Source organism: Pelophylax lessonae (genome assembly GCF_965119305.1).
Source record: "Pelophylax lessonae genome assembly, chromosome: 13".
NCBI lineage: Eukaryota > Metazoa > Chordata > Amphibia > Anura > Ranidae > Pelophylax > Pelophylax lessonae.
The window spans coordinates 94,848,963-94,876,890 of record NC_138780.1 but is presented as its reverse complement, the minus strand read 5'-3'; the positions used below and the strand labels follow the sequence as shown (position 1 = coordinate 94,876,890).

Here is a 27,928-nt window from a genome sequence, read left to right as displayed (position 1 = left end):
AGGGGAGGACTGACCATTCAGGCACTGCCCAGGCCAGTAGGGGGCCCCAAGAGTGGATGGAGCGGGATGGATGGAGTAAGCGGACTGAAAGGAGAGAGACTGAGAGAGCCTCGGAAAAGGAGGACACTTCCTTGACTGGTGAGACAACTCAGGCTGTAACGTGGGAGGAGGGGGAGAGAGAGCTGTTAAAGGGGTGTGTGCTCATTATAATAGGGGGGGGCACCTGTGTGGGGGTGGGGACAGCACTGTAATTCAAATAATGGCTTGACAGGGGCCATAATTGTAAATAGCGGACATACTGATCACCATCTCTCTCTCTCTAACCCACCCTCTGTCTCTCTCACCCACTCCCCTCTCTCACCCTCCTCCTCTCTCACTCCCCCTCTCTCTTTTATCCCCTCTCTCTCTCATCCCCCTCTCTCATCCCACCTTACTCTTTCTCACCCCCTCCCTCACTCCCCCCTCTCTTTATCTCCCCCTCTTTTTCTCCCCCCTCTCTCTCCCTCTTCAAACCCCCCTCTCTTTCACCCCCTCTCCCTCTCTTTCTCCCTCTCTCTCTCTCGTAGTTTCTAATAGGAGTTTCTGTCATAATTCAGGTTCTCAGTAAAAAATGCATTCTGTGAAAAGCTTTTCCATGTTTTCTTAGTGTAAAAAAAAAAAAAGTTGAAGGGGGATTGCATCCATAAGTTGTCAGTCTGCCCCTGGCTAACAGTAGTGTTTAGTGCCCAATACTAGTGCTATATCAAAGAAAACTGGCAGGAGACCAGGTAGTAAATAGTAATAGTAGGGGTATGTGAGATGATTACAGCCACACACGCCTACACAGGTTGAACTGGATAGACTGTTGTCTATTCAACCTCACCTACTATGTCCCGTAACTATGTAAATAGTAGTAAATAGGCAAGCATAAAATGTATTAACAATGTAACAATTTAGCATGCAACATGATTAACAGTAAGGACTAGGCATAAGATGATATTTTGCATCCAGATCACCATAAACAGTAGCAGGGCCACCGCAAGTGCAACAGGGAGCAGTAGTAAAGAAATCTTGCGAATGCTGGAACTATACTGCCAGAGTACATGTATACGGCAATGCTTGTCCTGGACCAGGGGTCTACAAACATTTTAAACAAAGGGCCAGTTTACTGTCATTCAGACTTTACGGGTGTAGCACCCTCCAAGGTAGGTGCTAGGTAAATTATAGTGGGGCCTTGCCTGCTTAACAGCAGGGCCATATTGCTCATGTGCTTCCCAGGTGTGCCTGTTGTACTGGGGAGTCTCCCCACTGTATCCCAATGACGGCTCTCATTGGGCAGTGGAGGAAACCTGGCCAATAGCACACCAGGGCTTGTATCCATCCTAGAAGGGCAGATTCTGCCGCACAGCATTCTGGGAGGGGGTATAAGTCCATGGGGCATGCATGTCAGATTGTCTTTAGCGGGAAGCAGAATCCCAGGAGGAAGGTGATGGCTGTCTCTTCTCCTGTTAGGAAGAATCGGGTGTCCCAGGTGGCTGGCCTGAGTGGACACAGGGCTGAGCTGAGCTGCAGAGAAGGATCCAGGTGTGCTGAGGACCAGCAGAGCATTGGGGTCGAGTTTCAGGAAAGCATTCTAAGTCGTGAGTACTGCAAACTGCCCCTGGGAGTCTGCCTAGCAGAGGGGACCACTCCGGAGAAGGTCAGAGGGATTCAGGAGTTAGCTAGCCAGTACAGGAATATAGTAAAGGGGGTGCCAGAGATTCCCCTGAAGAGTAAAGGCGGTGCCAGCGGTTGAGCCCTGAAGTGTAAAGTGTTAAGTGTTGCAGCATCATTGCTAGTGGCTACCTCAGTCAGAGAAGACTACAGGGAGCAGTGCAAAGGACTTTTGAGCTGTGAGGAAGCATCAGAAGTCAAGTTTCAGTTCACAGACAGCAAGTCAGGTTTGCAAGCGCCAGTAAGCATTGGTCGGCATTCAGCTGGCACCAAGACAGCGCTAGGTGGCATTTTTCTCAAGTGTCCCAATTTTGTACCTAGTTGAGCCAGAGGAGTATTCCACTCATTCCCTTCTCCCATCCAAGTTCCTACAATAAAACTAAAAACCAAAGATGCCGGATTGTTCATTGTCTCAGATCTCACACTTGTGCAACAAGCTTGAATGTGCTGTTGGTGGTAACAGTAACCATGGCAGACCCACATCAGGCCCAATGCCTGGAAATATTGCTACACGGGGGCCAGACTGTAGCTATTGGGAGTAGAATAGGTCCCTACGCCAGTGGGAAAAAATGATGGCGCATTCTTTTAGTGGGAGTATTTGTGCCCATTGTTGGTGTAATTGGGATAAATTGTGCCCCATCGTGGGTGCCATTGGGAGGAATTGTGCCCTATCGTTGGTGTCATTGGGAGAAATTGTGCCCCATCGTTGGTGTCATTGGGAGGAATTGTGCACCATCGTTTGAGTCATTGGTAGAAATTGTGCCCCATCATTGGTGTCATCAGTAGGAATTGTGCCCCATCTGTGGTGTCATTGGGAGGAACTGTGCCCCATCGTTGGTGTCATTGGGAGGAATTGTGCCCCATCGTTGGGGGTCATTGGGAGGAATTGTGCCACATCGTTGGTGTCATTGATAGGAATTGTGCCCTATTGTTGGTGTCATTGGTAGTAATTGTGCCCCATTGTTGATGTCAGTGGATAAAATGGCGCCCCGAGGGCCGGATTTAAGCAAGCAGAGGGCCACATCTGGCCCCCAGGCTGCAATTTAAAGGCCACTGTCAAAACCGACTGGGTATGCACTGTCTAAAAGAAAAGAAGAATGGTAGTGGAGGAGGCAGGGTAACAAAGGATGCTTGCAGAATATATATTGTGGGAGGAGCAGTCCTTTGAGGTGTTCTTCTGCTGGCTATCATTGGGGCCTTTTAGGATCATGTTTGCATTTAACAACAGTCCCAGTTAACTTGCATGCTGTATATGGGTGCAGTCTAGAGTTGGAATGCTGTATAGAGTGTAGTATGGGTGTGGTATGGATTGGGAAAACTTGGTGTCCTGCTCTTAGTGGCTAAATCCCTGCTAGCAGTATCAGCAATAGACCTCTCACCAGTCCACGGGTTTCTGCTGTGACCTTTTGCTGTAAAAAGAGGGGGCCCTCGGTCTCTCCCCCAAAGCCACTTGTGGTCAGTGGTGGGAAGCAGAGGGTGAGTGGATGCTCAAGCTTCCCTACTGCAACAGTGCAGGTGCTGAGATGTGGGCAGTGCTGCGCTTCCCCCGGGTGTCCTCACTTCTAGTCTCTCCACTGGTATGGTCACCTGCTGGCAGGCAAATATCCAGACAGATGTCACGATCAAGGGCCAGGAATTATGACCAGTTGCTTTATCAGTGGATGAGTAGTGGGCTTCAACCCGAGCAGATTCAGGTACATAGAGGCAATGTCCTTGAGTCAAAAAGCCATTTTTGTACTCAAGTTTGATGTCCATAGGAGGATTATTGAAGAGTGGGTCATTCTCGTACCCTTCTTTAAGGAGACTCAATAATGCCTTAGAACTTGTGGCCCCTAGGACGTGTGGGCCCTATGAAGTTCTTTTGAGGCAGGATTGTGCATTCAGAGTTGTTTTCCTGGAAAGGCTCTGACAACATCCGTTTCTTGACCCAGATTGATACGAGGTAAAAAAAAGTAAACCTGGAAAAGAACAACGACCAACATGCTTGTCTAGAAGACAATCTTTTGGCAGAACAAATAAATTCTAAATGAGTTCTCAGTGAGAACGGTCACAGGATGCTTAGTACCTTCCAGCAGATGCCTCCATTCAGAAAAGGCTTTCTTAATTGCCAGTAACTTTTTATTTCCTATGTTGTAATTCCTCTCAGCTGAAGAATTTAAACGAGAGAAGTAAGCACAAGGATGAAGCAGCATCTTTTTACTGCTTCATTGAGAAAGGATAGCTCTCACAGCAGAGTCAGTAGCATCCACTTCCACTCCAAAAGGTAGTTCGGGATTGGGATATACCAATACTGGTGCAAAAGTGAAAAGAGTTTTAACTTTAGATATCACCTTAGAGAAGTTTCTTATAAACTTCCTGTAGAAGTTGGCAAACCCCAACAAATCATTACATTTTTTTAACGTTTCCAGGGACAGGCCAACCTATCACTGCTTTAATCTTCTCAGGATCCATGCTTAATCAATCTGGAGAAATAATATAGCCCAAAAACTGGACCTGGGTTTGTTCAAACTCAAATTTCTCCAGTTTGATGTAAAGTCGATTGTGCCTTAATCTTTCAAAGACAGTGCAAACATGCTTGTGGTGCTCCTCCAGGTTATCGAAAAAAATGAGAATATGATCCAGATAAGCAATTACAAACTGGTCCAACAGATCTCTAAAACATCGTCAATGAAGTGTTGAAAAGTTTCAGGGGCATTGCAAAGACCAAAAGGCATAACCAAGGACTCGAAATGTCCATATCTGGGTCTAAAAGTGGTTTTCCATTTGTCTCCTTGACGAATACGAACAAGGTTATATGCCCCCCATAAGTCAATTTTTGTAAATATTTTGGCAGAACAAAGTCTTTCCAACATTTCAGAGATCAAAGGGAGTCATTAATAGTTTTTAATAGTGATTTTATTCATGTGCCTGTAATGAATGCATGGACTTAAGGTGGAGTCTTTCTTTTCAATAAAGAATAGGGCTGCTCCTGCAGGAGATGTTGAATGTCTAATAAACCCCTTCTCTAAATTTTTATCAAACCACTCCCTGAGCACTTTTAATTCAGGTTCTGACAGATTGAAAAGGCGCCTGAAAGTATTTATGCCCCTGGGAGCAGCTCATTGGGGCAATCATATGGGTGATGAGGAGGTAACTGATCGGCATTCTTCTTATCACAGACATCACAAAACTCATGATATTATGGAAGCAGGTTGTCACATGACCGGCATTCTTCTTATCACAGACATCCCTAAACTCATGATATTGTGGAGGCAGGTTGTCATATGACACCGGTGACTCCTTGATCGGTGGAGAACTTGTTTGACAAGGCTCTCTACAGTATTCATCGCAATAGGGGGATGTAAAATTTATAATCCGTGCTTCCCAATTGATGGAGGGATTATGGATGGAAAACCAATGAATGCCCAAGATGATAGGAAATTTAGGTGACGTAATTAGCTGAAAACCAATGGTCTCACGATGGTCAGCCTCAAATTGGAGTACCAGAGGAACTGTTTCATGGGTAATAAGTCCTGAAGTTAAGGGTGAAGTCTTGAAATCGATAGGGGCAGATTCATTTCTTGTTTGAATATTATTGTTGTGGGCAAATTCTATGTCCATAAAGTTCCCCCCTGACCCAGAGTCCAGCATACCAGAGGAAGGAATTTCAATGCCCTCAGAGATAAGTTTAATAGGGAGGACAAAATGAGATAGTAAAGAATTTACTTTATTTTCTTCCTGAACCCATGGGAGATAGACTGGCTAATGGAGTTTATTTGTTCAGACACGATCACATCAGCCGATGCAATTTTTGTCAGTTAACTGCATAATGACCAGAATCCACACAGTAAAGACATAGGTTCTCATAACATGTTCTTTCTTTCTCCTGGAAATGGATCTCTTAAAAATATCTACCTGTATAGGTTTGGGAGTGTTAGAATCTGGAGAAACTTTGAAATCCTGCTGAACAAATGGAGTAGCAGAGAAACGCATGCCACCCTTACTTCCAAACTTTCCCAGCCTCTCCTTCCTCCTCTCTGTAAGTCTCTGAGCAATTTGGATACATAATTGATGAAGGCATCAAGATCATTAGGAGTCTCAACTCTAGCAAGCTCATCCTTTACCTGTTCAGAAAGCCATTGGCAGAACTGGCTTTTATGTGCGGCAGGGTTGCAAGTAGTATCTGTGAGCAACATCTGAATTTCGCTGTGAACTCAGCGACAGAGCGTTTACTCTTCCTCAGACTATGCAGCTTTTCTTCGACAGTAGCACAGCAGTTGGAATCGTCAAAAACTTGTGGTAAAAAAAAGTCTGCAGAATTTTAAAAGTGGCACTGTCTTGTTCTATATATTGGGAGGCCCAAGCTAGAGCTTCTCCAGTCAGAAGTTCAAGAATAAAGGTTACCTTCCTTTTCTCAGAAGGAAATGCAGCGGGCTGCGTTTGACAATATAAATGACACTGATTTAGGAAACCTCTGTAATAATGGCAGTCTCCATTAAACTTAGATGGTAGAGGCTGAGGCATATGTTTGTTAGTAGCACTTCAGTCCAGTATTTGTCTCTGCAGAGTATGAATCTCCTCCTGTTGCCTTTCCGCTATACTTTCTAGTTTAGCAACTCTTTCTTGGTAGGAAACACCAAATTCTTGCAGATCAGCAATTTGCTACCTAAGAGGATTCACAACGCTTGCTATAGCGACCTCCATGTTTGGGCCAGAATATTTTGTCATGATCAGGGGTCAGGCTTGAAGACCAGTTTCTATAGCAGTAGAAGCTCACACAGGAACCAGCAGGATAGGAACACAGGCAGGTCACCCTGGCATATGATGCAGGCTCATCTGAGGTGCGGAATCTAAGTACTACCCAGTGTTCACCAGAGCTCTTGATGGTGGAGATGGATTTTGCTGCATGATAGCACCAGGTCGCGGTCCTCAGGATCACCCAACCAGGAGGAGTGCAAGTCAGGGTCCAGTAGCAGATATAGCAGGTAGGGATCAAGCAAAAGCGTAGTGCAGGAACAAGCCAAAGGTTGGTAACGAATAGTTGGGTTTAAGCAGAAGCATAGTCCAGGAGCAAACCAAATGCCAGTAACGAATGGTAGCGAAGATATGGATGGCAGCAGGAGAGACAAAATCGAGATATTGGCTGCAGAAGGCGCAATATTTTTGTAACCAGGAAGTGCAGAGTCATGGCCTAAATCAGGAAGATCAGGGGAGGAGCAAAGAGTTCAAGGTTCAAGGCAAATAGGATTCACTGCAGAATCATTTAAAACATTGTCCAGGGATCTGTCCAGCAAACTGTCCAATATTCCAGGTGGCTCAGCAAGCAGAGATATTGCCAGACACCGCAGAGGTCCCAGATTCAAATCCAGGTCCTGACAACAGAGGTGCTCTCAAACTTTAACTTCCTCTGTGTCAAGAGGAATAGCTTTTCTGGCCTGGTTAATAAAAATCCTCTCTCCACTCCTCCGACTGCATAGAGCCTATTGAAATTTGTATTGTTCGTACCATTATATGGCTGCCATCTCAAACTACCACTCCCAAGATTCTCAACGCTCTTCATAGATGACTATGGGCTTGTTTGGCTTTAGCTCTTTCCCCCTGCAGGCTGCTGAGAATGATGGTGCAGTATAACATCAGTAAAAATCAAATAAAGTAAGGTGCTGTTAGAAATAATGTCCATTAGTGCAATGCGCATGTGCCACAAACGTGTATAGAATAATAACATATCACAAATCATCAATGTGTGACCATTGCAAACCAATGTGAAAAAAATATATTTAAACTGTAGATGAATGAATTTAGTTAACATATAACGTCCAAAGTACAATACATGTTATTGACAGCCCATTCTCATAACTGCCAATGATAAAAAATATCTTCAATCACTGTGACCACAACCATAAACTTGTGCTCCTCTTCTAAACATATAGTGCTCCACCACATGCAAAGCAAACTATTGCGCTCACCCAGGGGAGGACTGGGCCAGGGGGCAGGGGGGCAATTTCCCCCTGGGCCACTCTGATGCCCTGTAAAAAGGCTGCACCGCTTCTGCCACAGACATGCCAAAAGGATGCCTGGTGAAGAGAAGTAAAGTCTCCACTGAGGGCGGGATAAAGACAAGGACAGAGCGCAGGCCTCCCCCCCAGCATGGATGGTGTAAACTGTGACTGAGCAGAGGCCGGTTCCATGCACCACTGGAGACTCTCCTCCCTCAGCCAGCCCAGATCGAGCTGTCCCAGCCCCCCCCCCTTCAGCCTGGAATGGGGGTCAGGAGAAGGCCAGGAAGAGGAATAGTGGGAGTGGGACCGATTAGCTGCCTCATGGGCTTCTGGTTTGTACTTGCCCCCTGGGCCAAAGGTTGCCAGTCATCCCCTGCACTCACCAGAGTCCCCGGGCCCCCAGGGACCACAAGACTTATCAGTAAAACGAACGCCCAAAGCCACCAAAGATCCTTTCCTCCATTAGCCCAATTCCCTCTCAGTATAAAAAGGCAAGAGGACAGGATAATCGGGCAACACCGTTTCAACGGAGTGAGGGATGAGACCGTACCGGTGTAATTGAATGTGGGATGCAGTAGAGGTGTTTTTTGAGCTGGTGCCGGTCTAGGCACCTCTGATGTAAGCAGAATACGTGTATTAGAAGATTTTATGTTAGAAAGAAATTTTTAATAAATGGTGTTGCACGATTATCCTGTCCTTTTGCATTTTTATACATGTGACCGGCTATCTGAGAGGGGCCTGGGTATATCTACACAATTGAGCTAATTGAGTAAAAGATCTTTGGTGGCTTTGGGTGCTCATTTTCCTGATAAATCTTGTGGTCCCCGGGGGCCTGGGGACTCTGGTGAGCGCAATAGTTTGCTTTGCACATGGTGGAGCACTATATGTTTAGAAAAGGAGCACAAGTTTATGGTTGTTGTCACAGTGATTAAAGATTTTTTTTATCATTGGCACATATGAGAATGGACTGTCATTAACGTGCATTGTACTTTGGATGTTATATGTTAAATTAATTAATTCATCTACAGTTCTAATATATTTTTGCACATTGGTTTGCAATGGTCACGCATTGATGATTTGTGATATATGTTATTATTCTATACACGTTTGTGGCACGTGCGCATTGCACTAAGGGATATTACTTCTAACAGCGCCTTACTTTATTTTGATTTCTTATGTTTAATGTGTTTCACATTTAAAGGGGCGGCAGTTAGTGTATTCATTTTTACAGGTTGGCGCCTTCAATGGTTTACAAGTATAACATCAGTAGAGGGAAAAAGGATAAAAGGAAATGTTTCTATCTCCTTATTGCTGTAGCTCAGCACATGACTACACTAGAATTAATCACGTTGTTAGAAAACTCCCTAGTGCATAGCCATTAAATATGTTAAATTATGCCAGGGTAATGTTATACAAGCCGGGCGTTACCCAGCCTTTAAGAAGCCTATGGACAATGTTGCCATTTTAAAACATATTCACTACATGATGAGAAATAGCAGTACAGTATAGAAGCTTTTTACCAGTATTTACATCTCTCATATTTTTTACTTGCAAGTTTCATTGGCAATTATTTCATCCTCCCTCTGTGTGTTTATGACAATTCTGGATACGATTTTCAATAGTGCTATTGATATATTTCCATGTAATTGAATGATCTAGTGTGCCAATGTAAAGGAGCGGTAATCTGTTTCTAAACCTCCAGTTTATGGTACACATAACTGATCTATGAATCACTTCTTATAGTTGGAGGGGATCTCTATAGCTTACTTACTGTTTTGCCATAATACCTTTTTCTGCAGAATCATGCTTGGCACTAACACAGTGGCATTATGTGCTATCTATGCTGCTTCTGGATCCTTGCCCTTCCTTCATCCTCTCTGCTAGTTACCAGCCTGATGCATAGACTGATTTGGGTCCTTTTCCCCTGTGAGCTGTGATTAGGGCCTTGCCATGTGCTTCATTATCAGCGAACACTTAAATAGTGCCATTCAAAAGGCCATATTTCTGCCTTCCTCGTTGGGCCAGGGATGATACATGGCGATAATTGGCAGAGAGAGATGGCTCTCAGTGGCCTTTTAATCGCTCTATTTGTCAGACTCTGTGTCTGTGAGAGACGAATCATATTGATGGCCCCTCTCGGTTTTCTAGTCACTGACACTTAACCTGTTCATAACCACATTTCCCAGCCTACTTTCCTTAAAATTAGGGTTGTATTTATATCTAAGGATTTTCCAGAAGTTTCTAAATAGCAGTAAGAAAGCAGTAAGATAATGGAATCACATTTAAACTAGCTATTAACATTAATTAATAATTAACGACATTATGCACAGTCTCATCACTTTTAACTGTCCTTCTTTTGGAGGAACCAGTTTCGAAGTTCAAACCCTCTCTCTTTTTCCTCCATACTTTTCACTTTCTAGATAGATTGATAGATAGATAAATTGCACATTTTACACTCTAATATAAAGAAGTTGTTGTTATGTTGCCAACAGCTACTGGTTCAAACTTACTCTATTTATAAATATAATATAATCTGGTCAACGTGAATCTGATCAACCTTGACTATGTGAAATAATGAAAAAGTGACTGTATATTAGCAAGGACATTTTGGTGCTAAAAGTTGACCCTCCTTTCCATGCCAAAAAAATTGTAGCAATGCAAGATCACTTGGAAGCAAAACAAGTAGCAACTTATTTTCACAGATCAGCAAATTTGTCTGATCACAACTAAGTTCACAGTTCATGGACTGCGGTGCGAAATGGTATATCATTGCTGATATGTGCCTGCTGTACCATGTACTTGTATGACAAAGTGTCCTGTTCTCTTTCTATTACTTCTTTCATGTGAAATCCCTGGTGTTCCTGTAAGTCCCTCTGCTCTCCTATTAAAAACTGACCACATTAGGCATGCGAGCACAGCATGGTCAGTTCTCTAGCTATTCTAAGAACTCAGTCTCTAGGAACTCAATCTGCTCTCTTCCACTAATCAGACTTGTCCTGTCACCCCCCCCCCCCCACCCTTCCCGCACAGCCTTTCGCTGGGAAGATCAGCGTGCTGCTGCTGCTTCTCCTCCCCCCCCCCCCAACTCGTATGTAGCTGAGAACAGAGTTGGGGGGGGGGTAAAAAAAAAAGCTATTTATAATGATTTTTACATCTATACACAAATGTTTTGCCTTTTATTTCTATTTTAAACAGAATGGGTTGTTTTACAAGGTGAGGGTAAACAACCACTTTATTATTATATGTACAGTGCTCAGCATAAATAGGTACACCCCTTTTGAAAAGAAAGATTTTAATCAATATCTCAATAAACACAAGAACAATTTCCAAAATTTGGACAAAACCGAGTTTTATAGAAGGTTTGTTTACCTCATTACATGAAAGTAAGGTTAATATTATATTTTAGATTACAAAATATTCAGTTTTACTCAAATTAGTTGATGAAAAAAATGAATGTACCCCACAACAAAAACAACTACATCTAGTATTTTGTATGACCTCCATGATTCGTAAGGACATCACCAAGCCTTCTAGACATGAAATGAATAAATTGGTGAAATATTGCAACATTTATCTTTTTCCATTCTTCAAGAACAACCTCTTTTAGAGCCTGGATGTTGGATGGCGAGTGATGCTCAACTTGTCTCTTCATAATTTCCCATAGATGTTCAATTGGGTTCAGATCAGGAGACATACTTGGCCACTCAATCACTTTCACCCCAGTTTGGCTTTCTACTTTTCTTAGCTAACTGCAGTGAACTTGCATGGTGATTTGCTTTAACCCTTCTCATCCTCCTGTCGAGGTGTTAACTTCCGTGGATGGTCTAGATCAGCCTTTTTCAACCAGGGTGCCCAGGCACCCTGAGGTGCCTTGAGGTTTCTTCAGGGGTGCCTTGGCAAAATGCCTAAAAATTGCCCAAAGATTGTATACAAGCTGGTGGGTGGATGAAGCCTGACTTTTAGTTACATAAAGCCACAGGTTTTCATTGTGCGCCATTACAACCTTCTAGCTGCCAGCGTTCTAACAACCAAAGGCATCATCAGTTGATAAGGAGGATGTCAGTCCCCTGCACAGCATCCTTGTTTGTCTCTCCCCTGCCCTTCTCCAACAGCGCTTGGGTCACAAAACAGAGGGAGAAGAGAAACATTGGAATACTAGTCAGTAACAGTTTGCAAAATTATTTTTTGCTTTGGAAGAAGAAATCACCTCTAACGTTGGCTGTCCTATTTGGAATTGTGGATGTTGCTACATTATGTAAAACTATTAGAATAGTTTTTTTCATTTTAGAATGGGGAGCCTCTAGACTGTCCATAATTTTGGAGGGTGCCTCGAGACTGTCCATAATTTTTAAAGGGTGCCTTGACTGAAAAAAGGTTGAGAAACACTGCTCTAGATGTCTCTGTGAGATGGTTGCAGTTCCATCTTTGTTCAATTTTTGTATCACTTTTGCTACAGTACTCTGACTGTTAAGTAAAGCTTTGTTGATCTTTTTGTAGTCTACACCTTTCTTGTGTAAAGAAATGATTTTCTTTCTCAGGCCTTGTGACTTTTCTCTTCCATGTGGTGCCATTGCTGGCAGCATAAAATGGGAAGAGTTTTTCTTTAAGTAACTCCCTTTTATAATCAACTGTAAACAGACACCCGTTTAATGAATAATTAGACTCACCTGTAGTTGAATTCTTGTTAATTATGATTTAGTTGTCTAAAATGTAGCTTTGCTCCGAAGACATTCATTGGGGTGTATTCATTTTTGCAACATGGTTCTGAATGAATTTGTTAGGAAAAATACTTTTTTGAGTGCAAATTAACACATATTGATTGCAATGGCCCACATTTATGGAAGTATTTTGTAGTATAGTGTCCCATAGAAAATGTTGATTCTGAAAGAAAAGTAAAGGTTTTCTGACATCTGTTGTTGGGATGTACATATATATATATAAAACATCACCGTCTTAGTCCATAGGGTTCAACTCTTCTGGGAAGGCTGTCCACAAGGTTTAGGAGTGTGTCTATGGGAATGTTTGACCATTCTTCCAGAAGCACATATGTGAGGTCAGGCACTGATGTTGGATGAGAAAGCCTGGCTCATAGTCTGTGCTCTAATTCATCCCAAATTTGTTCTATTAGGTTGAGGTCAGGACATTTTGCAGGCCAGTCAAGTTCCTCCAAATTCACTCATCCATTTTTTCATGGACCTGCTTTGTGCACTGGTGCGCAGTCATGTTGGAACAGGAAGGGGCCATCCCCAAACTCTTCCTACAAAATTGGGAGCATGGAATTGTCCAAAATGTCTTGGTATGCTGAGACTTTAACCTCCCTGGCGGTATGATTCTGTCAGGAATTACATACCAAAAGCGGTACAATTCTTTTCATGGAAATTTGGCGTTATGTATTATAGGCCTACAATTCTTAGTAATTACTGACTTAAACCTGACCAAAACAAGAGTCTAGTAGACATCCCAGATGTGATAAATTTGAAACACAAACGCATGAATCATATTCAAATCAATAATATAATTTTATTATTTAATATATAATATAAAATTATATTATTGATTAGATTATAATTCATGCATTATATATTATTATATATATTTTTTATATATATAATATATAAAATGTGTTATGTGTTTGTGTTTTGTGCAACGTTTTTTTTTTTTTTATTAATTTCCCTCCCTAGTTCCGCTCCCATGCAGCATTGCTGCTGCAGGGAACGGAACTAGGAAGTCATCACACCGACAGAGGACAGAGGAGCGGCGGGACTCTCGGCTGGCGATCTCAGCAATGAGAGATCATCGCTGGATCGCCAGGAGAAGGTAAGAGACACCGCTGCGCTCTCTGCACATCCACCCCGAGCATGACTCGGGGATACCGATCCTGATAGAAAAAATCAACCCCGAGTCACGCTCGGGATCACCGCCAGGGAGGTTAAGAGCTCCCTTCACTGGAACTAAGTGGCCAGACCCAACCCCTGAAAAATAACCCTAACCCCCCCTCCACCAAATGATTTGGACCAGTGCACAAAGCAAGGTCCATAAAGGCATGGATGAACGGGTTTGGGGTGGAGGAACCTGACTGGCCTGCATGAAGTTCTGACCTTAACCAAATAGAACACCTTTGGTAGGAATTAGAGCATGGACTGCAAGTGAGGCCTTCTCATCCACATCAGTGCCTGACCTCACAAATGTTTTTCCTGGGCGGTTATAGCTGCAAGGGGTGGGCCAACTCAATATTGAACCCTACGGACCAAGACTGGTATGCCATTAAAGTTAATGTGCATGTAAAGGCAGGCGTCCCAATACTTTTGGTAATATAGTTTAATATATATATATATATATATATATATATATATATATATATATATATATATATATATATATATTTGCATTGTCTGATTGGGATTTTGACTCAAAGTAAAATATATATACCTATATTTATAAACCCATAGAAATATACCTATATTTTTGAGAATTTTACATCATGTTGCTTTTCAGGTCTGTTGAAATTACCATTTTCTAAATATGAGCAGAGATTTGCATAACCTTTCATATGCATTCAAATGCTTCTTTATAGCATTATTTTGAAGCGCCATTTTCTGCTATTAGCCCAAGTAATTGTCTATCTTTTCCCACAGAGTCTCTGCTCTGAGCTCAGGCTTCGTAGGCGTGGAGTGACATCTGTCCTGCGTTTGTGTCACCATCTTCTAAATGTCCAGGACCAGTCTCCACACCATGATCCTCCCAACCTGCAGCTCTTAAGTGTCAATCTGGAGAGGAGATGGGAGGCCATAGTGATGCAGAGTACACAGTGGCAAAAGCGTCTGCAGAGAGAACTGGGTGAAGAGCAGGTAAGAATTTCCTAATTTTCAGAAAGAGTTTTATTCATGCATATTTTGAGTGGTCAGGAAAATGTTCATCATTTGGGGTTTTGTTGAAGAAAACAAGAACTGGGTACCAACACAAGTAAATCTTTAGGTGTTTTCCTACTAAAGAAGATAGACTTGCGTGCAGTGAGACACTTGCCGTGAGCAATAGTCAGCGGTGAGATCGATACGCACTATCTGTGATTCTATGCTTTATTATTCAAGTGTTTGTGTAAGCACATTTTGCTGGGGGAGTTTTTTTGGGTACTTTTTAACAATAAATAATTACTGGAACACGCTATAAGTTATTCATTTTTTGTATGGGAACCTATTTGGTGAGGAGAGGAGTGTTGGTGAAGGAGCCTGCATGACCCTGCGGATGATCTAACAAGCGCTTGCTGATTTGAGCTTGGTGCTTATCTGGTGTGGAGAGGAGTGCTGGCGGAGACGAGGCTGCATGACCATTTGGATAATTACTAAAAACCTATTTTATGTGATCTCTGGTGAGTGTTCAATCCCTAGGGAAGAGGTCTCACTTGGTGTGGTGACGGGCCAGCAACTTTGCGTTTGGACTTCACTATAGAGTGTTCACCCTCACTGACACCCCCAGGAAACTTTTAAAGGACTTCTAAAGGCATAGGAGTGTTATTTTCTTCTATAAAAGTGCTGCTAATGGGGACATTATTTATTTTTATGGATGATGTAGGCATGATAATATTAATAATATGCATGTACAAAAATGTTACATTTACAACCTTGGTATTATAGGCAGAATGCCTACAGATAAGATGGAGATAACCTGCTGAGAACAGGTCAAATAGATTGAATTCTTCCTGTCATCTGGAAGCTTTGGACTTATAGAGGTGTAGAGAAGCATAGTGTAAAAAAGGATTATTGCACATATCTGGCAGGAATACACAAAGCAAACATAGATTTAAGTCGGAGTACACATACCTCTTGTATTTAGACACATTTACTAATTCTGGACTTCTGCTGTAATCATTATGAATGTGAAAAGCAATGCCAGATCTTGTCAATTTTAAATTAAAGGAGAACTTCACCTATTGTGGGTATACCATGTATTACAATTATTATCCCTTACTTCTGTTTTCCGTCAGAAGTCCCAAATCCTGTGCAAGATGCATGTTGAAAGATTTCTTTATGTGTAATGTACTGGCCAACGAACATCATGGACAAGATTGTTAGGGATGATCGAACGGTTCAGGTCGACCATCGGTTCGACCCGAACATTGACTGTCCGAAATTCGGCCGAATTTCGAACTTTTTGCTGAAAAAGTTCGGAATTCAGCAACCAGAACTGACCAAAATGCAATGGGACAGGAACTGGGCTTTAAAAGCCCGTGATTGGACCAGAACCATCAGTAAAAGCCAATTGAGGGGGCAGGAGGATGCTAGGAATGTGATTGGAGTGACTACGGGGTCCAGAGGCCAATCAGTAGTGAATACGCCCCCCAGTATATAAGATAGCCCTGCCAAATCTCTAGCATTGTAATACAGGGACGTGGAAGAGAGTGGAAGCAGTTCTGTTACTCCTGCTTCAAAGTGTCATTTAGCAATTATTAGTGGAAGGAAAGGGATATTTAGTGTAGTTAGGGTACTAATTTCCACTATAGTTAGATTTAATAATCTAGTTTCTGTAGGGAAAGTGTTAAGTGTCAGGGGACCATAGTGTAGGGTTAACTGACTCTGACTGCTATGGCAGGGTGACCAATTCCTTCCATGTCAGGGTGACCGCCATAGAAAGCAATAGAAAAAAGATTGTTTCTATTAGAATTGCAATAGAGCAGGATAGTGGCTTCGCCCCTGTCACACCTGGCTTTTTGTTGCAGGCGTTTTATTGGGCTTTTTTGTGGACGTGTTTGGAGGCAGGCATGACATCAGAACTTCTGTGTAGGGGTATATATATACACACACACATGTATGTATATATACACATACACATATATAGGTGTGATAGTAGCAGAACCCTATGCCTGCGCTAATGAAATATTTAACAGGCATAGGACTAGGCTCCTATCACACCTTTATGTGTGTATGTGTATAAATACATATAAGTGTGTGTGTATATATATACCCCTATACAGAAGTTCAGATGTCATGCCTGCCTCCAAAAACGCCCAAAAAAACGCCTGCTACAAAAACGCCCAGGTGTGTTGTTGCAGGCGTTTTTTTGGGGCATTTTTGGGCATCTTTGGAGGCAGGTATAACATCTGAACTTCTGTATAGGGGTATATATACACACACACTTATATGTATTTATACACATACACACATATAGGTGTGATAGGAGCGAAGTCCTATGCCTGTTAATTATTTCATTAGCGCAGGCATAGGGTTCTGCTACTTTCACACCTATAAAAGTGTATGTGTATATATACATACATGTGTGTGTGTGTATATATACCCCTACACAGAAGTTCAGATGCCTGCCTCCAAACACGTCCACAAAAAAGCCCTATAAACGCCTGCAACAAAAAGCCGGGTGTGAAAATAGCGAAGCCACTATCCTGCTCTACTGCAATTCTAATACAAACAAACTTTTTTTTTTCTGGTTCTGGACATGCTACAGAGCTGAAACTTCACAGGTACACTTTTTAGACCCCCCAGACACTAAATCCAAATAAATCTCTTTTTTTTTTCAATAATTTTTTCAATAATTGGCTCTCTATCAAATATTACAATTTTTAAGAACTTTTTTTTGTGTGATTAATAGTCCCTGGGGCATGACCCAGAACCCTAGGCACTTTTTAGGGGCATTTATTGGGTTTTAGGGCTTCAAAATGGTGTTTTTTGATTACCGAAGTTCAAGGTCCCATTGATTTCAATGGGGTTCTGAAATCCGGGCCGAACTTTCGGGAAGTTCGGGTGTTCTGGTCGAACCGAACTTTCCAAAGTTCGATCATCCCTAAAGATTGTAAGGAGGTAGAATTGTGAGGCACAGTCTTGGCAAAACATGATGCCTGAAGGTGTTTAGTATCAGACATTAAAGCTAGTTGTCTTTAAAAATGAAAATAAGTCGTATTTACACCTAGTTATCTAGCCTACTTTATGCCCGTGAAATGGCAACAAACGACAGTACCTAAAATTTATCATTGGTGACACTATGAAAGCATTTAAAAAAACATATCATTGTAAAGTTAACTATGAATTATGGACCTAGACCTAGAATTATTGCTCTCTCTCTGACATATGCCACTATACCTTACATGTGTGGTGCAATCACTGTTTACATGTGTGGGACTTACATGGTTATTTGCATTTACAAATCACACAAAAAATTCTAAAAGCTGCAGTGTTTTAACACTAAACAGTGTTCAAACTACCTCTTTACATATATACACACAGCACTCATGTGTAAACGATAACTAGTGTACATCAAATACTCTAAATGTAAATTCAAAGTAAATAAATAATTGTAACGTGTTATCATGCAATGCCACAATTGATATAACAAAGTGCTTCACACATAAAGTGCTTCAATAAATAAAGTGTCCAGTATTAAATGAATCAAGAAAGTGCTTTGTGCTGTGTCTCTTTAAATCCTCATACAGTACTTGTCCACACAGAATTCTCTCAGTGTTCCACTTCACCTCTGTGCCCCCGCCATCACTCTATAAAACTCACAGAATTTCCATGACCCCTCATACCCAGTGGGTCATATAGTGTTTTCCCCCACGCGGTGAATTAACCAGGACCAATGCCGCAGTTTTACTCCTTTGGTATCCTCACCACGTAACACAAAATACCGCAGGAAAAGAAAATCTTAGATAGCGTAAAATCTTTATTAAAACTTCAGCCAGTAAAAACCATATACAAATGCACTCACATTATAAAGTGCGATCTGCCATGCACCAGGGACCTAAGCCTTTACACATCTGGATACCGACTCCACCAACCACGGTGCGAGTTGGGCTATCACCCTTGGAACTCCCCGGTGAACCTCGCCACTTCTGGGCCTTCTCAGTGGGATGACATCATTACCTGTAGCTCCATCCTGATGCATTTCAACGTTATGACATCCTCAGGAGGCATTTTTTCATTTAACTGTATTGCTAAAAAAAGGGGCTAACATGTTATTTTCACTAGAGTAAAAGCAATGAGGTATCTGTAGAGCCAACCCAGATCTCTTTTTTTGAACTGCTAATTGCCTGCTACAAAAAATGACACCTTGCAGTCAGGAGGTTTTTGTACATTTAACGTTCAGCTGGTGGTTAAAATGGGCTTATAGTTTTGCATGAAAAATTTCCCTCTAACAATGCACCATACTGTAGATCAGATTTACAAAAGGGAAATGAACAAGAGCAGGCAAAAAGGCACCCTGGTAACAAAATATATTGTGCGAATACACATATATTTTCTAATTCTATTAATCAAATATTACATTAACGTTGAATCTGTAAAGGGTGGTCCCAGACTGTAGTGTGCATCAAAAATCCAAATAACAGTGCTCTTGTGCCTCCTGCACAAGGAATGGAATTCCAAGGAATGGAAGGACACATATTAGTACATTACCTTAAAGTAGTTTTAAACCCCCCAAAAATGTTAATTTATTACAGCTTACTAACTTACTAAATGCAGTGGTTGCTTTATTTTAATTTTTGCAGGTGTTTTATCTTTTGTTTCACCTGTTGATCCAGCCAGAAAGTATGTTCTTTTTCCCTGTCCCAAGACTGACAATGCTGCTGAACAAAGACACCTCCGTAACTCCTGCATCCAGAGTGAAGACACCCTAAGACAGGAAGTGTGCTACTGGCTGGATAGACCAGGGAAAAATAAAGAAAAAACAATTAGAAAAAGAAAACAAATGCTTCCACTGAATTTAAAGCGTTACTAAACCCAGGACCCTGCATTCACTATATCTCGTGTCCCATAGTACACAGAACATGGAAACGCAATTATTTTAGTAAATACGCTAAATACCTTTTCTCATCAGCAGTATATAGCAGTCTTGTGACTTCTATCAGTGTCTGGTTAAAGCTTGTAGAAGGAGTTTTAATTCTACTCTGACTATCCTATGAGGTTGCAGGACCCCTGACCCTCTGTCTGGACAGTGCTGATCGGTCCTGTGTCCATCACATGCACTCTCTCAAGAAAAAAAAAAAAACCTTCTCTAGCATGACACACCAAATTGAGCATGTGCAGAGTGCCCTCAAGACTCTGTACTGTCAAGAGATGGATTGAGGACAGTGGAAAAAGGGGAGGATCAGAGAAGGGAGGATCAAACCGCATGTTTACACAATGTAGAGGATTAACCCCTTAGGTTTCACAATTAGTATAACAAGCATTCTTTACTGCATATACAGACTGATTTTACTGTTGTGGGTTTAGTAACACTTTAAGGATTGGTAAGCAGCAAATAATATAAAGCACCAATATTGCTCACTTATCAATAACAATCAAATAAGCCAAACAAAGCAACAGATCTAAGAGACTTGGACGTAGTACTGTCACAGCCAAACAAGGCAACATATGCACAGGTATTTATTATGGAAACTCCCATTTCAAGCATCAGTGCGTGAAATCATGTATAAGCACATGCTGTGGCCATAGTGGGCATATCTGCATATGCATGCTATGATACCCCCTGTATACTGTGCATTAAGGCACTAAACAATTACTTTGTTGTTGTTTTTTTTTAAAGATGCTTTGAACAATATCAAAATGCACTTCATGCATTTTTGTTCTTACATGAGATGCACATGTAAATTGGTAACAGTGGTTAATTATATCCAAAAGCATTCTAGGAAAATATAATTTTAGTTTAGGCATATGTCCAGATACCAGAGATTACACTCCATAGCAAAACTGAGTTTTTGGTAGGTTTGTATACTGTACATATACTGTAACCTTTACACCCATATCCATGCACAATGCAAGCGCCTAGTAAATGTTGAAAGTATATGATTTGGCTGGCTGCACACAATCGATGCACTGGAATATATGCATAAACTTCAGAAACCATGCCTCCTTAAGAAGAGTGCAATGTGTAGTTACTGTCTCAAATACTTTCATGAATTATGTTAGCTGTAAAATGCTCACAAACAGGTAAACGCTATGATAAATTGTTGTGTTGATTGACTGTGAAACAAAATCAAGGATTGAAAAGCTATACCACATTGTTTGGATGGAGAAATTAAAATAATATTGATTATATGACCTTTAAATTGTGACCTTTTTACAGCTAGAATTTTCATGTTAAGTTTGATAGGGATTAGTAGTGTTTGTTATTATGTATAAATACGGCTGTATATAATGTATGAGGTTTGATTTACTCCATTTTATGTACATGTTTATATCTGAATAGATTATACTGTATGTTTTATGTAAGGTGAGCCTATTTGTTGACCATGTATTTTCTTGGTTTAGGAGATGGAGGAACTGGTAGACCCAGACTGGGCTGATTTGAACAATACTGGAGGGGAGGAAGCATTAGAATGGGATGAGACTGACATCACTACAGAGCCTGTTTGCGGCACCAAGGAGAAACAGCAGTTTATGGCAGACATGTTTGTTTCAGATGGAAGACGCTGCTCAGGACCAGCTGTTTCAGATGACACTCACCAGCACAGTCCTTGCCAGACTCCTGTATATCAAGTTTACAGTTTGCACAACATGGAACGCTTTGAAACAAGCATAGATTTGTCACCAAAAGAAACCAAGAAATTGGATTCTCTAGGACCCCTTCCATTTTCCCTTCTTCAAGGCTGTAACTTTTTATCTCTGCCAGATTTAGCTAATGGATCCCCACAAGCTCATCACCTTACAAAAATGCAAATGGATTCTTGTGGACACTCTGAGAGTGAGAGTGGCATTGCAAGTGGAGAAGGTGTAACTGCTGCCAATTCAGAAGGTTGTCTATCTCTGGATGGAGACGTGCCACAAGGGTGCCAGGATCAAAATGATGATGTATGTCAGAATGGCAGTAAAGGTTTTGGACTTGGACAAGTTCCTAGGTCTAAGCCCCAAAGTCCACTCATGTTTCAAAACACTAAACAAATGCAGTCTAACAGACCCAAAGCCATGACTCTGGAAAGAGCACAGAGGATGGTACCAAATTTATGTTTCCAAAGAACCCCAGGTCAGATTAATGCAAACAGGACTATGCTTCAAGCTAGCTCTGCAGACCATAGCCCTGAGGACAAGGTGGATTTTCAGGACCTGATTGAAGTCTTAAGTCCAGAAAATTCCCCGTCTAGCTCTTCATCCCTGGAATCACTCTCAGTCCCCGGTGAGGCTCTAGAGTCCTCAGTACTAAAACGTAGTGTGTCTTTGGAGAGCTGGCCAGCTTCATATAAGAGTAATGAAGATCTCTTCAGTCAGCAAGGTTCAGCTGATATTACCCCAGGAAGTGATCCAGGGGAAGAGTTAAGTAAACGTACCTTAGACTTGCTGAAGAGGCTGGAGGATATTGAGTGTCCATCTGAACAGAAAATGAAGCGCAGTTTCTCTGATGACATTACCCTTAGATGTAGTTCTCGAAAGCCATCTTTATCTGGTCTCAAATTATCACAAGACAAGGAGTCATCAGGGAATGAAGATATTGCTTCTGAGTTGACTGAACTGAGTAGCAGTGAAGAGCTATCACTCAGATCTGAAGATATGGTTGTACTAAAAGGGCGGTTAGGATTACTGAACTCTAATGCCAGTTTCCGCAAACATCTGAGTCGTTCATTAGGAGGAGAAGAAGGGGAAGCCAACTTAAGCATGATTGTTAATGTATCATGTACTTCTGCCTGCACTGATGAAGAAGATGATAGTGACTTATTATCAAGTTCCACCCTCACATTAACCGAAGAAGAAGAAGAAGAGGAAGAAGAAGAGGAAATTGAAGAACCAAATTCCAGCATGGGAAGTGCGGACGAGGCTGGAGATGGTCCAGAACTACCTTTAGGTTCAGATTTTATCAGAAGAGAGTTGCAGGCATGGATTAGACCTTCATTTCTGCTTCCCAGAGAAAGAAGAAAAATGAATAGGGTGCTACAGGATATGGCTGGTACTTCAAAGTCCGAAAAAGTATTGCACAATTCTGTACATAAACATAAGGAGAATAATGGAAATGATAAAGATTTAACCACGGTTCCAACAACATCAAGAGAGGGAAAAAGTCTAAATAATTCAGGTTTGCTGGTAGATGATGTTGAAAATGGAAATGTCCACAGTAGAGTAGACACAGTAAAGGACAATGTTGTTAAGAGAAATCTTCCTGAACGGAAGATAAAAACAGGGCCATACCCATCAATATCAATAACAAAAACAGAAAAACTACATCCTCCCTGCATGCCTGCCTTGGCATATCACAAGCCCCGTGAGCTAGGAGCATCCTCAAATGGTAAGAGCAACTTACGTGTTACATGTGATGCAGTGGCAGATGTGGAAATGATAGATAATAGTTTATTGGCACCAGAAAAAAAACAAGAAGCATCTTCCAGTACAGTTTTAGAATTAGCAAAGGAATCTTCATGTTCTTGTCATAGTTCAGCACATGAAACATCTAGTAGTCCAGATTGCACTGTACAGGAATTTGTAAAGGAAATTTTGGATATGACGTCTAATGCACTTCATAGATCATCACCACAGGATGGGCAGAGCCAAGGAACTGGAGCACAAATCCGAGAGAAGGTGCTAGAGTATTCTCGTAGACAGCTGGAAAGAGGGGACTTCTACTCTTACTTATCTCTTTCCTCTCATGACAGTGATTGTGGGGAGCTGAATGGATCTGCCACTATCACACAGGTGCCAACAGAAGGTTACACAGAGCAAGAAATTGAGGACATGTTTGAAGCTTGCACAGATGAAAAGAAAGAAGATTCAGTCAAAGAGCAGGTGTCTCAAGATGTAAGTTGGCCGTCCAAGTTGTCTTCTAGACAGCCTACAGTTATAGCATCATCAGTTAAATGCCTTCCTACTTCTACTGGCATCAAGAATCCTCATAATAAAGTTCCAACCTCAGGGCCACAAACAGCCTCTAGATTATCTTCCCAGAAACTTCAGGATTATACGACAGCCGCTGCAAATAGGTCAGGCAAAACCTCCAGCAAAAAGCTGCCCTTTACAAGGGAAACACATCCTGAACCAAAAGGAAAATGTTCTGTAAAGCCGACAGTCTCCAGCCTTCCTATCCTGCACAAAAGGGTCCGAGACCCAAGGCCATCAGCAGCAGGCAGTTCAAACCTGGGCACAGGGCAAAAGGTATGTGCATTGTATTAGTACCTTACCTACATTTTAAAGTAAACACAGTAAGTGTAATAAAAAGTACACAGAGGTGTAGAACATTTTATGTGTGGTTCAACATTATTAAAAAATAATTTTAGGCATCGGTCCAGTATGTTTTACATAGTTACCTTGGTCCACCTTGGACCAATGTAACTATGTATATACCATACCTGGCCAATGCCCCTGGAAGCTGAAAATCACTGCAGTAGACACCACTACTTCAGTGATCTCCACTTGCTTCTGGGTCCCATGCTGACTGGCTGCAACTCTGTTTACTGACTGCAAGCAGTCAGCTATTCAGCATAGAACACCTTTACATTGCAGCTTACAGTCACTGTGTCACCTTAGTCAGGTGTGATGTAGGATGTTTCAGTTCACACTTTGAGCATTTAGCACCTGTTTATTCCTTCATTAGACCCTCTAGTACAGCCTTGTATTTTACAGGAAAAGGATAAGCTTGATTATAAGGTTATCAGGTATTTATCCATACAGCTTTATGCTTTCAAATGGCTACATAACTTTTTATAGACTCTTGATATCTTAAAAAAATATTAGTTGTATTGTTGCTAATAATTTATTATATAATGTGTAAAAATAAACTAAACATGGTAAGTTACATACTGTACATGATACCAATGTTCTTGATTTCCTTTTTTAAAGTGTAACTTCAACCAGAACCTTACATTTGTGGAGAAAGTTGGAAAAGGGTTATTATCTCTGTGAGGTTCCTATCTCAGAGATCACAAAAGAAGGGTGGGGAATAGCCTAACAGGAGTGCTAAAATCCATAGAAATATGTGAAGGTGTTAATCCTTCCTTACTCTACTAAAAAGCGACCACCCAGGAAGTGAAAGTAAATTTCCCCAACAGCGACACAAACAGCAATCAAAAACCTTCTCCACTCTATTAAAACTAAAATAAATGGTATTCTTGGTGTTCAATATTAACCAGAGTCCTGGAGATAATACATTTTGTTCTTTTACAGAGACCATTAAGTGGCTCCAAGACCCACAAGGACCTGTGATTCTCCACCTCTTAACAAGGGTGCCTCCGCTGCTGGGGTGATGGTGGCAGTGTGCTATGCACTGATCTTCTGTCTATGCTTCCTCTCACATAGCTTATTGGGTTTGCATCAATTGGCTTTTTGTGAGAAAACTGAAGACCCTCTGACTTCTTCGGTGTAGAACAGGGTATAGATAATACGGTGCCCTAAAGCGATGTGTATCACCCTCAAAGACCAACTGTGCATTTTTTGGAAGTAAAATATTTACATTTTGCTATGTGAGCAAGTCTGTATTGCTCCAAGGTTGTGTAAAGATATGTGTGAGCCAATAGAAGATGTTCTGTTAACAATGGATACAGAAACAGGATTGTTGCGGTTCTACAGCTGCTCATTTGAGAAACTTGAGGAAGAATTTGATGGCATGTGTGGAACTACAAACGCTAGAATGATAAACAAGTCGGTAAGATAGAATAGGAGGCAAGATAATGGTTAGAGTTGAGAATGTAAGTTATGTTAAAGTTTTCGAAAGTGTAAAGGTTAATATGAAGGATGAACTGAAAATCTGTGAGGTTGTATACCGGTTTTACTCCTTTTTGTTAAAAATGTTAATTGGTCTTGCAGTATTAAGCTCTGTTTATCAGGAGGTACTTCTTATTCAGTAAAGATGATTACTATTGATAATAAGGGAAGATTTGCAACCTTGAGTTAAAGAATATAATCCATCAGACATGTCCGAAAGGGTCTGTTATAATATTACATTATGTGAGGGTCTTTGAATTAAAATAATGTAGACCTTAGTCAATAACGGTAGACCAAAAAGCATTGATAATATGCAAAGTGCTATGATACATAGGAACCAACCATAATTATTGGGCTGACTACAGAAAAAGTCTAGTTGGTTGCTATGAGTTATGCATGTTGTACATCCTCCTTGTTTTCTGAATCACCATATTGCATAGGCAAGATTTTTTGTTAAACAATTTAAATGCCAAATAAGTCAAAGCAAACCTCTCACATTCACATTTTTGTTATGCCAAAACCGTTCACATTTTTGTTATGTTTTCTTTAATGCTGCACATTTACAAGATTATCCCTTTTTTTATATTATAGCTACATTATTCATTCCCCATTGCTTAGTAAATGACTATGATTGTGAGAGGGACACAACTCTCCAAAATATTATTAAATAATATCTCAGCATCAGTGGACATTATGTGTCACAAATTCTCAACTTTCTCCTAAGGTACCACCAACAGGTCATGTTTCTCAGTCTTGTCTATACAGTCCTGTGTATAGGCATAAGGGAGTCAGGGACAACTGCTGATTGAATGACTTTTGTTACTTTACCTGACTTTACCTGAGTAGGGTGGTTCCTCTATCAATGGCTTTAGGTAAAAAAGGAGAGGAAGAAAAAAAAAACAAAAGTGTCTGTACAGATTAAAATAAAAAAAGCACTTTCCTAATTGTCATGTGTCCTTTCTTCCCCAGTCTATACATAAGGTCCAATAAGTTTGGCAGTGATTCATTCAGCTATAAATTCTACAATTCTACAGCAAAGGCATTTAAAATGAAAGTTGAGCTTTGTACAGTACAGAGGAAAGTGATCTTAAAAAGGTCCCTTAATTCGTTTTATTTGGGTTCCCAGATTGTACTTCATTCAGTCTGATTAGTTCTGTTAACATTCCTAACTTTATGGAGTCCGAGAAAACAATCTGAGTCCCGAAAAAAAATTAAGCTTGAGTATTTTCGCAGTAGATGTTTCATTGATAGCTTGTTCTATCAAGAGGCCCATTCTAAATTTAGGAGGTCAAGGTGAGCACTAATCCATCTCAGCAATGCTACCTATAGATACAATTTGGCAAGCTTCACAATATCAGCTTCCATTACTCCCTATCTATATATAATATTATGAATAATTTGATTATACCAGCAGGTAAAATTGTTTGCGTTGGTACGCACATTTCAAAGTAAAACATTTGGTTATTGATAAAACATAAAGGGAGGAATTAAAAAAAAAAAAGAAAAAACAAACTACCGCACCACTTTTCTGGTGTTAATGTATTGCACCAAATTCATGAAGCATTTGCGACAATTTTGGTTCTGCCAGTGGCTTGTCGCATTGAATGGGCTAGATGTAAAAGTGGAGCTATTAAGACCAGCTCTCTTTTGACGTGCAGAGAAAACTGCCTCAGACAGATTTTGCAAAAGTGTCTCTCGTGCATTCTCAAAGAGGCACAGCATGAGCCAAATTCAAGTACAAGTTCAAGAAGGGTATATAAATTTGGTGAATTCTTCACCACTTTTAGAGTGCATGAGAGACCCTTTTGCAAAATCTGAGCATATAACGCACAGCCCTCTAGTCATGCAACCAAAAAAATGTAAAGAGTTGTTCATCAATAAAACATCTTCCTACAAGCCTAGTCTCTTTTTTACTTTTTACAAGGGGTCAAGAAGCTATTGGGAGCTTTAGATTTTACATACAGTGAAATTTATGGTATAAAAGGTGACTTATGCATTTGTTAAATATGTTTACAGCTTCTTCCTGCCTACTAAAGTAACTTACTGAAGCCACTGGCTGCTTACACATGAGCATTTTACTAAACATTTAACACTCTGCTGCCTAGGTAGACTTTGGCACTCCACCATCACTAGCTACATATTAACTGAAGCTGTCCACAAGGGTATTCACATATCTTTACTTGCTGTTAAATGGTAATACGTGGCAAGTTTTAGATGATATGACTGAGGATACCTGTGCTGTAAGAGCTACCTGTGCTATCAGAGGAAGTCTTAGCACTTCATGTGGTCTCCTATAATATGTTGATGACACAATAAACACAATACAGAGACATCGCCAGTCATCACTAAACCTTAAGAATTGAAAATAAGCATTGTTAAAAATGGCTTTTGACAAATATTAACCTCTAGAATCTATATTTCCAAACTATGGGACTGTGGAAATTAGAGTGGGCAACATTAAGTATCTGGTTCACCAGCATCATCTGAATACTACCAAATTTAGCATAGATACATTTCCAGCAGAGACTACCATTCCTTTATTGGATAAGGCAGTTTGGATGTGCAAATTGCAGTAGCCCAGAACAACCAGTAAGAAATAATCTAAATCTTAATTCTTTAAAGTTAAATATTTGTTGGCTC

At 41.0% G+C, this 27,928-nt stretch overlaps 1 protein-coding gene across 2 annotated transcripts in view; it reads left to right on the top strand.

Moving 5' to 3' along the window:
* The window catches only part of AKAP6 (A-kinase anchoring protein 6), a 374,968-nt gene extending 349,876 nt beyond the window's left edge, over positions 1–25,092 (top strand). For both annotated transcript variants that reach the window (XM_082275684.1, XM_082275685.1), the window contains 3 exons: positions 14,306–14,518; positions 20,921–23,743; positions 24,752–25,092. In XM_082275684.1, coding sequence (XP_082131810.1) covers positions 14,306–14,518; positions 20,921–23,743; positions 24,752–24,790 — 3,075 coding nt within the window. In that variant the 3' untranslated portion in view covers positions 24,791–25,092. The remainder of the gene's footprint in view (positions 1–14,305; positions 14,519–20,920; positions 23,744–24,751) is intronic.
* The last annotated feature ends 2,836 nt before the right edge of the window (positions 25,093–27,928 follow it).